Consider the following 14,233-nt stretch of genomic DNA (forward strand, 5'->3'; position numbering starts at 1 on the left):
ACAACCCGGTGGCCGGATTTATTTTGCCGGTTACATACAATATATTAGGTTGTGACGAATAAGAAAAGAATTAATCCCCTTACCTAATCCTATCCCTTAATCTGCATCACGTGATTTCACGTGATGCGGCCGAGAGATTTTTTTGATAAATAAATATATGGTGAAAGTGGAATTTTGTCAGATCTATTCTCAACAATTACGATTAAATTCAAATTTAGTTTTTTTACGCGTTCTTTGAATAAAAAAAAAACAAATGGTTGCTGTGTTACAGCCCGAAACTTCGCTGAACTTAGAATCAGTTGCAATATCGGAGACAGGAAATGGAATTATTGATGAATCATCTAAACCATTGGTTGGAATTATATATCCACCACCGGACATAAGAAGTATCCTATTATATATAAATTTTATTATACATTTTTACTCTTGAACTTAAGATCTCTTAACCAATTCAGCATCCAAATAGGCAATTTCAACAATTTGCCAGCCTAACAAGGTGCTGATCTCTAAAGCATAATAAATATTCATTCTGATCTGTTCATTGTATTTTGCTTGTCCTTAACCATTATCAATTTTTAGATATCGTTGATAAAACCGCAGTCTTTGTCGCAAGAAACGGTGTTCAATTTGAAGAACGTATTCGAGAGAATGAAAAACATAATGCAAAGTTTAGTTTTTTGAACCCTAATGATCCATATCATGCGTACTATCAATACAAAATTGCCGAGACAAAAGAAGGGAAAGGTATTTATTTTATATTATCATTTTCTTATAAAGAAGAATCAATTAATTATATTTTGTAATTATAGCCCCTAAAAAAGTTGAAGCAAAAGAGGTTGTACAAGAAGTCAAAGATGTTGCTCCACTGCCAAGAGCTCCACCAAAAGAGCCACCTGCTTTTGAATTTATGACTGACATGCCTGCTATTTCAGCACAAGATCTGTATGTTACAACCTTTCTCTTTTAACATTTAATATCTTCTATATACTCCTTAAAAACTAACATTTGAAACTTTTTTCAAGAGACATTTTGAAATTAACAGCTCAATTCGTAGCACGTAACGGTAGACAATTTATGACAGCTCTTTCGCAACGCGAACAGCGAAATTATCAATTTGATTTTTTACGGCCAAATCATAGTTTATTTAATTACTTTACAAAACTAGTGGAACAGTACACAAAAGTATTAATTCCGCCAAAGAATTTGAATGAGAAATTAAGAAATAATGTGAATAACAAATATCAAATTCTTGACCGTGTAATGCAGCGAGTTGAATATGCCGCTTATCAGGAGGAAGAAAGAAAAAAGGCCGAGGAAAAGGAAGATCAAGAGAGAAGTAAGAACTTATTGAATTTTACTCAATTCTTACACTGAATTGTTAGAAAAAATGAATTAACTTACATTTATGTTTCTTGTAGTTGCGTATGCTTCAATAGATTGGCATGACTTTGTTATAGTGGAAACCGTAGAATTTACAGAAGCTGATGAGACTATTGATCTTCCGCCACCAATGAGTATTATGGAATTGGAAAATATGACTCTTGCTCAGAAGAAGATGGCTTCGGTTAATTTAGTAGAATCTCAGCCAGATGAGAAAGTTGGCGAAATTGATATGGAGGTTTGTACTGAATAGATGATTAAAATCGTTAATTTTTATTCTAATACCTATATATTACTTAGATGGATGATGATGTAGATATGGAAGAAGACGAGGAAGGAGAAAATGGAGACCAAGAGCAAGAATCAACTCCGGTAGTAGTGGAAATCAAACCTCCGGACACTTCGGCACCAATGAAAATTGTTAAAGATTATACTCCAAAAGGTATGTCTCTTTGTAATTTATAATATTATTTAATTTTGTTTTTTAATTGCTAACTTAATTTATTTATATTTTAGCGTATGCTCCTAAATCAACTGTTGACAGACCAACAGTAATTTGTCCTAGATGTAAACAGGTTATACCCGTTGATGAAATGGATGATCACGTTCGCATTGAACTATTAGATCCAAAATGGAGAGAACAAAAGTTGGCGGCAGAATTAAAAAAGAAAGAATCAAATTTATTGCAAGAAGGTTCGTTGTTTTTTTCTATATAGCTTCTATTTTAATCTTAAAATAATGTTTATTGTAAAATTTTCATTTTAGGTACCGACGTTGCAAAGAATCTCAAGGCATTTTCTGGTTACCGATCTGACATTTTTGGCACTGAAGAAACCGAAATTGGGCGAAAAGTATGATTTTTTAGTCATGATTTAAGGTTCTTTTTTTTGTGTTTAACAATAATTATTTAAATAGATTGGTGAGGAGGAAGAAAAGAAAAAACGGATCGAAAAGGAAAAAGTCGTATGGGATGGTCACACGGCATCAATCAATATGGCTACTCAGCGTGCAGCTGCCGGTGTTTCCATCGATGAACAAATCGCTGCAATTCATAGAAGCAAAGGCTTGACAAGGTGATTTAAATTCTCACATGAAAGATTTTACAATTACTGTTTATATGTTTATATTTTTCTCTTTTTGCATTTTAGTGATAGTGATTCTAAAATTGGACCAAAAATTCCTCAAGCGCAAGATCAGCGTTACCAACATCCACATCAACAAGGAATGCAACATTCATCTTCGATTCAACAACCACCTATTTATTCTGGGTATCCGACTCATTCAGCTCCGGGAATACCACCAGGTCCTCCACCTGCTCCATACCCTGGTTATGTACCTTCTTCTGCACCATTTGCCCATCAACTTCCTGGTTATATTTCACCTTTAACAACACAAGGTACAAATATAATTTCACAGCAATCCTCTCAAGCTTTTACAACTATTCCACAACAAATTCATAGACCTAACTCATCTTTAGCTATGTCAACACCAGCTCCTCCTTTACCTCCAACACCATTGGCGATGGGACAATCTTCACTAGCACCGCCAGCGCCTCCAACACCACCTCCACCTCCATCTAAAATCGGTCGAGCTGTAGACGATGAAGCGGAATTACCAGCAATGTTGAAACGACAGAAAATGGATGCTTTGGCAGGAGGAAGTCTTGTATCTGTAGAGGAATGGATAGAATCGCATCAGGTAACGTTATTGTATAAATTTAGCAATGAATATAATATTCAATATAATGTAAATATTTTCATTATCATTAGGGCCCAATTAATGTGCAAGTTCAATGTCCAACAATTCCTGAAAAACCCGAGTGGAATTGCCACGGTCAAACTATCGTTTTAGACAATTTACCGCTTACTACATTCGTATCCACCGTAAAGGATAGGATCGCCTCACAACTAAACTTCCCTGCAGGCAGACAGAAACTTACAATTGGAGGCGCAGTAATGAAAAATCAGCTTTCATTAGCTCATTATAATATGGAAGACGGAGATATTATTGGATTGGCTATTAAAGATCGAGGAAAGAAATAAATATTTTGTTCAACCATAATAATTGTCATAGGATGCAAATTCTTTTAATTACCAATATTTTCTTATATGTAAAATTTGGGTCAAGGTTCAATAAACTAGGAATTTATGATAATCTAAATTACATATACAATAAATTATAATTTATATTCTTGACTATAATAAATTAGTAATATCTTGACTATGAACTATATTTTTTATTTTGAACAATATAATAATTTGAATCAATAGAAATATCAGCTAGCTTCGAAATCAAATCCTTAATATCTTTTTTTCTTCTGTCATTCTGGATAGAAAAGCCACAGAAAAATCAATAAACCAAATAAATTTGTAAAGATTGAAAATAAACATAAAATTATTTACCAATTCAGAAATCCATAATTCAAAAGCCAATGCGTTCTGTTTTTGAATAACCATTCTTTCAGATCTTTCTTGATTTACCAGATTAATACAATAACGAGAGAATTCTAATTCATTTTCCAGTTCTGGCCATTTTTTTGTAATAGAATTAATAGAATTATTGTTTTCGTCTATTTCATTAAAACTATATTCTATTGAATTATTCAAATAGCCTGACAACTTCAACCATATCCAACCAAATGATAAAAATCTTAAATGATACCATAATGATTCATGACCAGGATATCTTAGAATAAGATCCTTTGTAAATTGTATTTCTTTATACCAAAGAGACACAATTGAATCTGAACGACTATTTTTTTTTAAGTCTCGGTTTTGTAATTGAGTATTAATATTGATTTTATTTAGTATATCTCTTCTTGATATACCATAAAAATCACTAAAAGAATTATCATAATATTGACCTATTCTAATTAAACACCTTTGTAAATGTTGAAATCCAGAATAATCGGAGATATTTGTTTGAACCCAGATTTTCATAATCTTTAATTCATCGACAAAAAATGACTTAGATTGTACCGAATCAGTTTTTATGTTTAATAAAATCCAATGTCTATACGTCCAAGCATAATAATTTTTGGGGTATAATTCTGCTACACGACGAGTTATGTTGATTTCGTATTGCCATTGTGAAATATCATTAGAAGAAAAGTGTTGTTGAATTCTTAAAATTATCCATTTTCTATTTAAAATACAGGATTTTATTTCAGTAAAGTGTAATTAAAGAATCGACCTATGTTATAACTTATAATCACCTGTGAAACCAAATTGTTGAATGTTTGGTATGTTTAGGAAAAGTAAATAATAAATCAATAAATTTCAATTCTCTTGTTGGATCAATGTGATTATCTATAATTAATTTTTTTCTTTTTATTAAATTTTAAAAAATTGTTATTACAAATTTTTGTTTACTGACAGTAAAAAATGAGAAATTGCAAGATACCTTGTATTAAGAGCTGAATAACAGTCAGCATTTATAATTACCATACATCTAGTTGAATCTTTTAACAATTTAACAGTTTCACTAGGCTTGACTTTACCATCACCACGAACGTTCATAAATATTCCATGAGCATATTTATATATTTTATCAACATATTTTAGAGGTATTCCAAGATTCGATTCAATAAGGAGAAAGGGATAATATTCATTATTTGTTTGTATACTTTGGTATGGTAATAATCCTATTTCGAGTCTAAATTAATTATAGAAGCAAAAAAATTTTAACAAAAAGATTAAACAAGAAAGTAGTAGTAACCTACTTATTTACATTTCGTGTGTGTCTAAAATTCGATTCAATGTTGAATACAATTTTTCTACCTCCATGCTTGAAATTGGCTAAAATGTGGATCAATTCAAATTTTTAAATCTTCGGTTTGATAATCAATCACGTGTAACCATTAAAATCGCTTTTTTAAAGGCGGCTAATCATAATTTTCGGTTAGTTCTGATTTTATGATAAACAGCGCTTTGACAAGTTTGCAACTACTTCATAAGCTTGATACTTCATCAAATTTTATGTCACTTTGTTTAATGTCACTTTATTAAATAACTTTTTAATTACACAACTATATAATTCAGACAAGAATTATGTTAAATGCCTAAACTTTCAGAATTGTATTTAATTTTTACTGCCAGATTCACCCTTCTTCTTTTCTGCGCGATCTTTGATTCTTTTTGACATCTCTTTTCGGGCGTATTCAATACGAGCTTGTAATTCACCACGTTCTGCTAGAATCCGAATAATATTATATATAAATTGAATGAAGTTATGTTTGCGTAATGAATTCTCGCGCTAAAATTAGAAAAAGCAATTTAAATAAAGAATAAATTTAAGCGATTGAGAGAAAAAAAAGCATCAAATTATCTTTTACCTCGTATCTTTTAAATTTAACTTTTTCCATTTCAATCCTTTGTAATAATTGATCCCTTTCTTCACTTAATTGCATTAATTCACTTGAATTATTAGTATTACTTGCATGACGCATTCGTTCATCAATTTCCCCAATTCGCGTTCGATACACGTCTTCACGATTCTTGATAAGTGCTAATAAATTAAATCGAATTTCTGCAGATGTATAACGAGACATTCGTTCCTGTATAACAGGACGGACTTTTTCTAACCAATTGTCTCCTGTACACGGACCTGATTTAATGAATAAATAAAATTAAAAACAAACCAACCAACAAATTTATCAAAATAGCTTATCAAAAAAAAAAGAAAAAGGAAAAAAAACTGAATTTTTACCCAAATTCACTGGTCCATTACTTAAACCATCTAACTCATATAAAGCCCCTTGAACAGGAACATACGAGATAAAATGGAAAATATCTTCCTTTTCAGACGAAGATTGGTCAGTTTGGTCCAAAAAGAACGGATCGGAACGAGCAAAGCTATTATGTACACCCCGAATAAGTTCACTATTGGTAATTGCTAAGCCTTTATCCTATAAAGAAATTTAAACAAAAATCAATAAGCAAGTACTCTTAATAAAAATAAATAAATAAAATAAATAAATAACAACATAATACAAAACTAAAATTGACTTACATACGGATCAAATAATCTAGTGAAATCTTTAAAATTATCTAATTCGGCACCTAAATCAATCGTAGGACAATTCAATAAAATAGACAAAATGGCTTGAGTAGCACATGCATTATTAATAACCTGTAAAAAACAATTTTATTTTCTTTAAATAAAAAAAATGGAATATATGATAAATCAAGTTGGATATAATCGTATCAAGAATATTACTTGTTTTGCAAAGTATACATTTTCATCAACACTAAGATCTGCTTCTGGATGTAACCTAGAACTGTCATTACCGCCTTGCCACTTGAAAAGAAAAATTAAACCATAAACTGGTCTTACAATTGTTTAGAATAAGTGAAATTCGGACAAAAATTTTAATATAATAGTACTTACAAAATTAATAAACTATCGAGGTAAAACGTGTGTATAATAAACATACTTTAATTCTTCTAACGTTTGATCGTCTAAGCTCCAGACCTCTTCGACTTGTGTCCCTTGTACATTAAAGGCTCTAATTAATTCAGTGAATACACCTATAAATTGAAAGCGTTATTAAATATCAAATTTGAAAGTGCTTGAAAAGAGTATAGGAAATAAAGTGGAAATGGGCGAAAGAGAAAAAATACCCTTATAAAAAGAAGAATAGTTCAAATCAATTGTTAGCGATTTTAATTTAACTAGAAATTTTGCTTCAAATAAATAAGTAACCAAATTTCTTACTGGATCCGATTCGATTAAGCACCATTGACCTGCATCAGACATCTTTGTAGTATAAACGCGGAGAGAAAATTGTTTAAAAATGTGATTACTGAAGTTGTGATTATGACGCGAATCTTCATTATTACATAATTTTTGTATAACATCTATCTTGCATGACGATGTGATACAGATTTAACATGGGTGAAGCGCCACTTGAGGCACGGGCTGATAATGCTTTATATTTATATATATTTACGTGATCATTGTGAAAAATTCTGTCAAAAATTTACTTTATTTAACCTACGCGAAGTTAATATTTCTTTTCTTGACATAATATGTCAGAAGTCCAATTGTATCAATATCACCTTGTTGTAAAACATTGGAAAGGTAATAAAAATGCAAACATTGAACAATTTTTTAATGCTTCCCACTTTTTTGCTAACCACCCGACATTGGAGTTCTTCCTTGGTAAGTGACTATAATTATACAAGGCTGTTTGTACTTGCAGAATTTTAATGTTTTATGTAACGTTATTTCATTAATTTTATAAATATATATTTTTAAGGTATAGAAAGTAAAAATAATGAGGATTACCAAGTTTTGCTATTATCTGAGGACTCTGTAAAATCTCTTCATACAGAATTAGAAAATTTTACTTCCTCGAAACTTTCAATGATACCAAAATTTCAGAATGTCACTTATAAAAAGGTTAAATCTACTTTTATTGATTCATCACAAGCTTTCAATAAAATCAATAAAGAAATTAAAAAATTTAATAAACAAAGTAAAGCGGATAGTAAACTCCGTAAGATGAAAGAACAATGGGAAAAAGCACAAAATATGGTCAAGACAAAAAAATACTTTTTCGTAGCAGTGGATGTTGAAAGCTATGAACGAGATCACTCTTGCATCTTGGAAGTCGGATGGAGCATGTTCGACTCGAAAAGCGAGAAATTTATGGATCGACATTTTTGTGCAACTGAATATAAGCATCTGAAAAATGGTCAATTTGTTCCGGATAGGAAGGATAGATTTAATTTTGGAGAAACTGTATGGGAAAGTTTAACAAACATTCGTGGTGAGATTATAAAAGATTTAACGGGAGAAAATGAAAAAGGCAATGTTGTCTTTGTTGGACATGATGTTCAAATGGATGTCAAGTATTTGGAGAGTATGAAAGTTAATGTTGAAGAAGTCATTAATCCCGCAGCATATTTTGATACAGCAGAAATGAATGCAGCAAGAGTTGGAAAGCCAAATCAGCGAATCGGTTTGGGAAAATTGTTAGATGAGCTTGATATAGAAAATTATTGTTTGCATAATGCAGGTACGTATTTAAATAATTTCTTGTAATATTTTCTTCAAAGTAATTCATGTTTATATTTATAATTTTTAGGGAACGATGCACATTATACATTATGCCTATTTCTTGAGTTATGCAAATTACCTCTTCAATCACCTGAAGAATCCAGCTCTGATTGAAAGTTTGAGGTTAAAAATATATTATATTACAACATTATAATTCTTTAATATGTAAAATTTTTTGAGAAAAAAAAATTTATAAATTTTTTTTTTTTTAATTGATCATTAAACTATATAATGAAATAAATTCTTAAATAAATGCAAATTAGCAAATCCTGGTTTCTATTCCAAATTTAAACTTTTTATAAAAGCTTCTGAACATCTGGTTACTTGTTGAAAATTTTTTTCAAATCCGTCGATTCCTCCGTAATATGGATCTACAACAAAGGAAATGTTAAAAAATTTTTAATTACAAGAACACTTTGAAAGTAAGTACCTCGAATTATATGTTCTCCTTGGGGATCATATTCACCAAATAATTTAACTTAAAAATCAATATATCTTAATGTCAATTCAACATATATGTATATATAAAAAGAAAATTAAATTTAAATCGGTATTACTGATTGCTTTTGATCCCTTCGGTTGTATATCCTTCAGATCAGCTAAATTAGATTTATCCATACAAAGTATATAATCAAACTCTCCAAAATCTTGCGTTACAACCTTAGGGAAGAATGTATATATTATATATTAGAATGTTAAAAATTAAAAAGTAAATTTGAAAATATTTAACCTGTCTTGCATAATGATCTATAATTATGCCATATTGTTTACATGTTTGAGCCGAACGATAATCAGATGATGCACCTAAAAAAAAAATACATGAACCATTAAGCAATGATCCTTTTGCGCGAACCTAAAATGAAGTATTTATAACTTACCAACATGAAAACCTGCAGTACCCGCACTATCAATTCTGAACTGAGACTCTAAACCCTTTTTCTTAACAGTATGTGCAAATACTGCTTCGGCCATGGGGCTAAATGATGATAAAAGCCCTTAATAATCAAACAAATAGTATTTTATTTAAAAAACAACAAAGCTTTATACCTTCTACAAATATTGCCTATTTCGAAAAAAGCGACGAAATGCAGAAAAATATTTTAATAAAAAACGCAACCATAATTTGTACGATTAAAAAGAATTGAGTAAAGTTATCTAATATCTATCTGCTAGTACCTAGACACACAAATAGTACATTAATTTTTTCTGACATTTTAAAAAGAGAGAGCGTCAAATTTACCCATTTTGAGTAAATCGTAATTCATTTATTTCATAATGATCGATCGACCGATCCATTAAAAAAATTTCCGTAGAACCAGTTTTACTAGTCAACAACAAATAAAAAAATTTCAGGTTAGTAGTATTTTGCTATATTTGTTATAATCAATTTCTTCCAAACTTTGAACAACAAACATGAATTGAACCCGAGTCTTTTATCTAATACATTCAAATTATTTAGAATTTGGTCCAAACTAGCTTATCACGATATTTATCATCTTGCATTATAATAATGCTATTTGTTTTCAGTTTTTAAATTCATCCCATAGCATTGTTATAGTATGACAACCAAAAGTAGTTCTAGCTCTAATGGAATTGTGGCCTAAATTTGATTAAGTTTATCATAATAAAAATATCTGGCAAATACATCAGAATAATATTTTATTCCGCATCAATATTTTTAAAAAAAAAGTCGCGATACAACTCTATGAGTATTACGGTATATGAATAAAACATAAATAAAATAAAAGGACAATAAGACTTATTTCCAACTTCTATAAAATATCAACTAAACCAAAATCAATAAAATAATAAATAAATCAATAAAGGAAATTTCTTAATCATATCTTGTCCAATATATTTTCATTTCGTGTAAAAAGTAGTGTTTACTGTTCAATAAATTGTTACAGAAAGATTTCCAAAAATTGTTCATAATTGTTAGATTTAAAACTTTCTTACGAAGCCATAAAATGCTTATTTAGTGAATCCTTTAGCAGTAACTCTTAGTACTCAAATTAATAATTCCCAGATTTTACATTTCGGACTATGTATTAATTAGTATAATACTGTATATCACGGGCCAAAGTACACCAGGTATGTTGCAAATTTTGGAGGTTTTTTGCTTAAAACCATGCCGTGATATATGCTAATAAAATTGTTGGATTATTACTGGAATACTAGTAGTTTAATCATAATAATATATAATTCGTAAATTTATTTGGTATTATTTTAAAAAATGTTAAAAATAATATTTATGATCTTAGAAATAAATTACTATAATTTTGAAGGCTATATAAAAAAAATTTTTTATCAACAAATTATCACATATTTATATATTATATTTGGAACATAAAAAATGGCTTTAACATTTATATATAAATTTATCTTAAATTTTCTTTTTACTAGTAAGTAATTTTACCAATCTCTTAATTACCTTTTCAATATGTAATTTTATCTCACAAATCTAGAAATTGATTTATGTAAAATGGCTATAAAACTGATTTTATTGCTTTTATAATGATTTATCTCTACTAGAAGTAGATAGAATTTTATCTAATCTAAACAAATTTTTTAAAATTTTAAAATTTAATAATTCTGTTAATATTTATTTATTGCTATTTTCAAATTAGTGTAACCTTCTGCATGTCACCCCCTAAGAAAATTAGTTTTTGCAAATGTGAAAAACCCAGAATTTTTCTGAATAACTTTGTAGAAAAGATCTAATTACTAGTAATTTTTAAAGGAAATCTCAGGAAATTTTCAATTATTCAAATAGTTTGCATAAGTAAATGATAAAATTTTGTATAATATACAGTCGCCACTGGTTATAATGAACCTGTTTATACCGAAGACTGTTTGTACTGAACCAAGTTCCACAGAACCGATTTTTCTATAATTAATCACACTGGATGTAACGAAATCACATAATAAATTACCATATATCGCATCTGAACTTATTGTAACCAGCCCAAGTATATCAATTACATATTTAATATAACGAACTGTCACGTGACTTTAATTAATAATATAAAAGTATGAACACGTTATCATTAGTCGCGTTGTACGGTTTTACTAGAAAAATTTTTTTCCGTTTAGTTTCGGATAAATTTTCAAAAATACCGATAATGTCAACAAAAAGAAAGAGAGTTAACCTTTCCGCTGGTCAAAAGCGCGAGATTTGTGAAATGAAGGAAAGAGATCTGTGCATTCAAAATGTTGAACTTGCGCAAAAATATAACGTTGGAAAGTCAACAATTACTGACATTTTGAAAGAGAGTGAACGTTGGCTTACAATTACAGAAAGTCAAGGGAAAGTTAAAAAATTTCGTGGACCAAAGTGGCCTCAACTTGAAGACGCGCTCGGCCTTTGGGTTGATAATGCACTTAATACTAAACAAGATATTGATGGCAATATCTTAAAAATAAAGGCAAGTTATTTTGCTGAACAGTTTTCTATAGAAGATTTTCATCATTCAGAGGGTTAGTTAGGTGGCTTTAAAAAACGGCATGGTTTGCGTCAGTTTAAAAAGCAGGGTGAGGCTGAAATTGCACCTTCTGCTGAATCAATAGAAAGAGATCGTCTTGCTCTTCAGCAGTTCCTTACAACTTATAATCCTGAAGACATTTGGAATGGCGATGAAACTGGCCTATTCTGGAAAATGGAACCTTCTAGAGTTTTAGCACGCAATTCTTTATCAGGCCATAAAAAAGAAAAATCCCGAGTTACAATATTTTGTGCAACAAATGTAACTGGTAGTGAAAAAATGACATTAACCTTTATTCATAAATACAAAACACCTCGTGTCATGAAAAATATTAATCATAAAAATCTTTCAGTTCATTATTTTTGGAATAAAAAAGCATGGATGCAAGTTAGCATTTTCAATGATATTCTCCTTAAACTCAATGAAATAATGAGAAGAAAAAATCGAAAAATTGTTTTTTTAGTTGATAACGCTCCAGTACATATTATTTTAGATGAAACTCAAGAAAAGTTGGATAGTATAGATGTAAAATTCCTTCCACCAAACACTACTACTAAACTTCAACCTTGTGATGCAGGAATAATTCATTCATTCAAGTGCCATTACAACCGTCTCTTTCTTCAAAATCAGATTAATGCATATGATGATGTGCAGGATGGTATTGTGGAAGAACTTGCAGATTATACTATTTATGATGCTCTCCAGAATGCGGCTGAAGCATGGTCAATGGTAACTTCTCAAACTATCTCAAACTGTTGGAAGAAAACAGGTATCCTCCCACAAAGTGATGAATTTGAAGAATTTTCTGATGATAATGATTCGGTACTTTCTGATAGGTATAAATTTTTTTAATATATTTGAATTTTAAATATTTTTAATTAACTCTTAAAATCAATTCTTTTTTTAGTTTTGATATAGAAATCAATGAACTTGAGGTGTTGATTTCTCAGTTTCCAAAAAGTGATTTTAATGCATATGAATATCTTCATATTGAGGACGAGATACTAGAGGGTGGGCTTACTGATCATGAAATAGTTGATACTATTCGAAATGCAAATAGAGAAGAGGAAAATGTGGTAGATGAGATTGAATTAACACATATAATGGAGAAAATAAGTCCAACAGAGGTAGAAAAGGCTATAGATAAAACCATAAGATTTTTATATGAACAAGGACCAGAATTCGGGGAAGTAAATGAAGAGTTGAAAATTTTAAGAAGATTGCATAAAAAAGTGAAGGTATTGATTGTAAAAAATTTAAAACAGATTGATCTTCATTACTTTCGATACGATAATGTTATTTGAATAAACGTTAAAGTTAATATTGTTGCACAAAATTAAATAAAATTGTATTACTATAGTACGTTATAAAATTAAAATAATTATAAAATATCATGATCTATAATTTTATTGGATAAAATTTATATACCGAACAGTTCGGTATATAACATAAATATTACATATCGAATTCATTATATACCGAACCAAATCTCTTGGAACGGAAGGTTCGTTATAGCCAGTGGTGACTGTAAACACTTTTTTATAAGCAAATTACCTTTATAACTGGAAATTTTCTAAGTTTTACTAACCCTTTTCTACATATCATTTATCGCAGGTCACAATACCCTGAGACTTAGGTATTTTACAAATTTTGGAGGTTTGACTCTGTACCCCCTATTACATAAGTTTTTACTATTAATAAAAAACTATAAAATAATTAGTGTATCTTAAGGTTGCTGCTCGCTCTTCAAAATTCTACGATTAGTTTTTCCAAAAATTTACTATAGTTTTATTATAGTTTCAGCAAGGTTTCAGCAATTTTGGCATTTATAATAGGTTTCGTTAAGTTTCGCTTTTCTCCAGAGTTTCACCAACTTTTTAATAAGACTTTCATATAGTTTCGGCAAAGTTTCACTATTTCAGCATTTTGCTAACTTACCAAAACCCCCTAGTTTCTTCAGTAACCTTAGGTATGCTACACGTCACACCTAAAATATTTGCTGGATTATTTAAATAATAAAATCAATAGAGAATGTGACTTTTTTTTTTAGGAATACTATACATAGGGGGTACTATAGCTCTAATATACTGTAATTATTTAGGAAAATTTTAGGTTTTTGCAAATTTTTGGAAATCAATTTTCTTAAGAATGACAGAATCCCACTTACTGGTTTCCAGAAAATTTTAAATTACTAGTAATTTTACCAGTGATCCTATTGGTTAATTAATCTAAAAAGGAAAAAACAACTTAGTGTAATATTTCCTTTTTTAGGTGTAATTTATCTATATATAATAAGATCTTTAAAAATT

General features: G+C 29.6%; 5 protein-coding genes across 6 annotated transcripts; 2 read left to right on the forward strand and 3 right to left on the reverse strand.

The window, feature by feature from the left end:
- Positions 1-202: 202 nt before the first annotated feature.
- On the forward strand, positions 203-3,605 carry OCT59_010957 (uncharacterized protein). The gene is made up of 13 exons (XM_066136204.1): positions 203-386; positions 580-744; positions 810-942; positions 1,023-1,182; positions 1,267-1,336; positions 1,419-1,618; positions 1,681-1,822; positions 1,897-2,073; positions 2,146-2,231; positions 2,296-2,453; positions 2,529-2,776; positions 2,858-3,078; positions 3,150-3,605. Exons 1-13 carry the CDS (start codon positions 254-256, stop codon positions 3,420-3,422), a joined length of 2,166 nt encoding a protein of 721 aa, XP_066000854.1. The 5' UTR covers positions 203-253; the 3' UTR covers positions 3,423-3,605.
- OCT59_010958 (uncharacterized protein) lies at positions 3,601-5,169 on the reverse strand (the record flags this gene model as incomplete). The annotated part of the gene is made up of 5 exons (XM_066136205.1): positions 5,102-5,169; positions 4,783-5,034; positions 4,595-4,705; positions 3,783-4,521; positions 3,601-3,705 (listed from the first exon to the last, which is right to left on the reverse strand). The coding sequence occupies exons 2-5, from the start codon at positions 4,896-4,898 to the stop codon at positions 3,601-3,603; spliced, it is 1,071 nt and encodes a 356-aa protein (XP_066000855.1). The 5' UTR covers positions 4,899-5,034; positions 5,102-5,169.
- A 186-nt stretch (positions 5,170-5,355) lies between these two features.
- OCT59_010959 (uncharacterized protein) lies at positions 5,356-7,137 on the reverse strand (the record flags this gene model as incomplete). Its single annotated transcript, XM_066136206.1, has 7 exons — positions 5,356-5,634; positions 5,714-5,985; positions 6,088-6,286; positions 6,391-6,510; positions 6,598-6,709; positions 6,815-6,908; positions 7,002-7,137. 7 exons carry the CDS (start codon positions 7,135-7,137, stop codon positions 5,461-5,463), a joined length of 1,107 nt encoding a protein of 368 aa, XP_066000856.1. The 3' UTR covers positions 5,356-5,460.
- Positions 7,138-8,619: 1,482 nt separating this feature from the next.
- Positions 8,620-9,678, reverse strand: OCT59_010960 (uncharacterized protein). Of its 2 annotated transcripts, XM_025314041.2 has the most exons (7): positions 9,619-9,678; positions 9,490-9,505; positions 9,321-9,418; positions 9,173-9,246; positions 9,000-9,102; positions 8,873-8,920; positions 8,620-8,813 (listed from the first exon to the last, which is right to left on the reverse strand). In XM_025314041.2, exons 1-7 carry the CDS (start codon positions 9,653-9,655, stop codon positions 8,719-8,721), a joined length of 471 nt encoding a protein of 156 aa, XP_025186165.1. In that variant the 5' UTR covers positions 9,656-9,678; the 3' UTR covers positions 8,620-8,718. The 2 variants fall into 2 exon arrangements, with proteins under 2 accessions (XP_025186165.1, XP_066000857.1); XM_066136208.1 differs by having other exon boundaries at positions 8,873-9,102.
- A 1,886-nt stretch (positions 9,679-11,564) lies between these two features.
- OCT59_010961 (uncharacterized protein) lies at positions 11,565-13,228 on the forward strand (the record flags this gene model as incomplete). Its single annotated transcript, XM_066136209.1, has 4 exons — positions 11,565-11,919; positions 12,418-12,449; positions 12,555-12,760; positions 12,832-13,228. 4 exons carry the CDS (start codon positions 11,565-11,567, stop codon positions 13,226-13,228), a joined length of 990 nt encoding a protein of 329 aa, XP_066000858.1.
- Between the last annotated feature and the right edge of the window lie 1,005 nt (positions 13,229-14,233).

This window comes from Rhizophagus irregularis, chromosome 19, assembly GCF_026210795.1.
Source record: "Rhizophagus irregularis chromosome 19, complete sequence".
Lineage (NCBI taxonomy): Eukaryota > Fungi > Glomeromycota > Glomeromycetes > Glomerales > Glomeraceae > Rhizophagus > Rhizophagus irregularis.

Coding starts and splice junctions, on each gene's coding strand:
- OCT59_010957 (XM_066136204.1), top strand. CDS start 254: ATGGTTGCTGTGTTACAGCCCGAAACTTCGCTGAACTTAGAATCAGTT. Junction 1,337..1,418: donor AAAGGAAGATCAAGAGAGAA/GTAAGAACTTAT, acceptor TGTTTCTTGTAG/TTGCGTATGCTTCAATAGAT. Junction 2,074..2,145: donor ATCAAATTTATTGCAAGAAG/GTTCGTTGTTTT, acceptor TTTTCATTTTAG/GTACCGACGTTGCAAAGAAT.
- OCT59_010960 (XM_025314041.2), bottom strand. CDS start 9,655: ATGTCAGAAAAAATTAATGTACTATTTGTGTGTCTAG. Junction 9,103..9,172: donor TAGATCATTATGCAAGACAG/GTTAAATATTTT, acceptor TTCTTCCCTAAG/GTTGTAACGCAAGATTTTGG. Junction 8,814..8,872: donor AGGAGAACATATAATTCGAG/GTACTTACTTTC, acceptor CCTTTGTTGTAG/ATCCATATTACGGAGGAATC.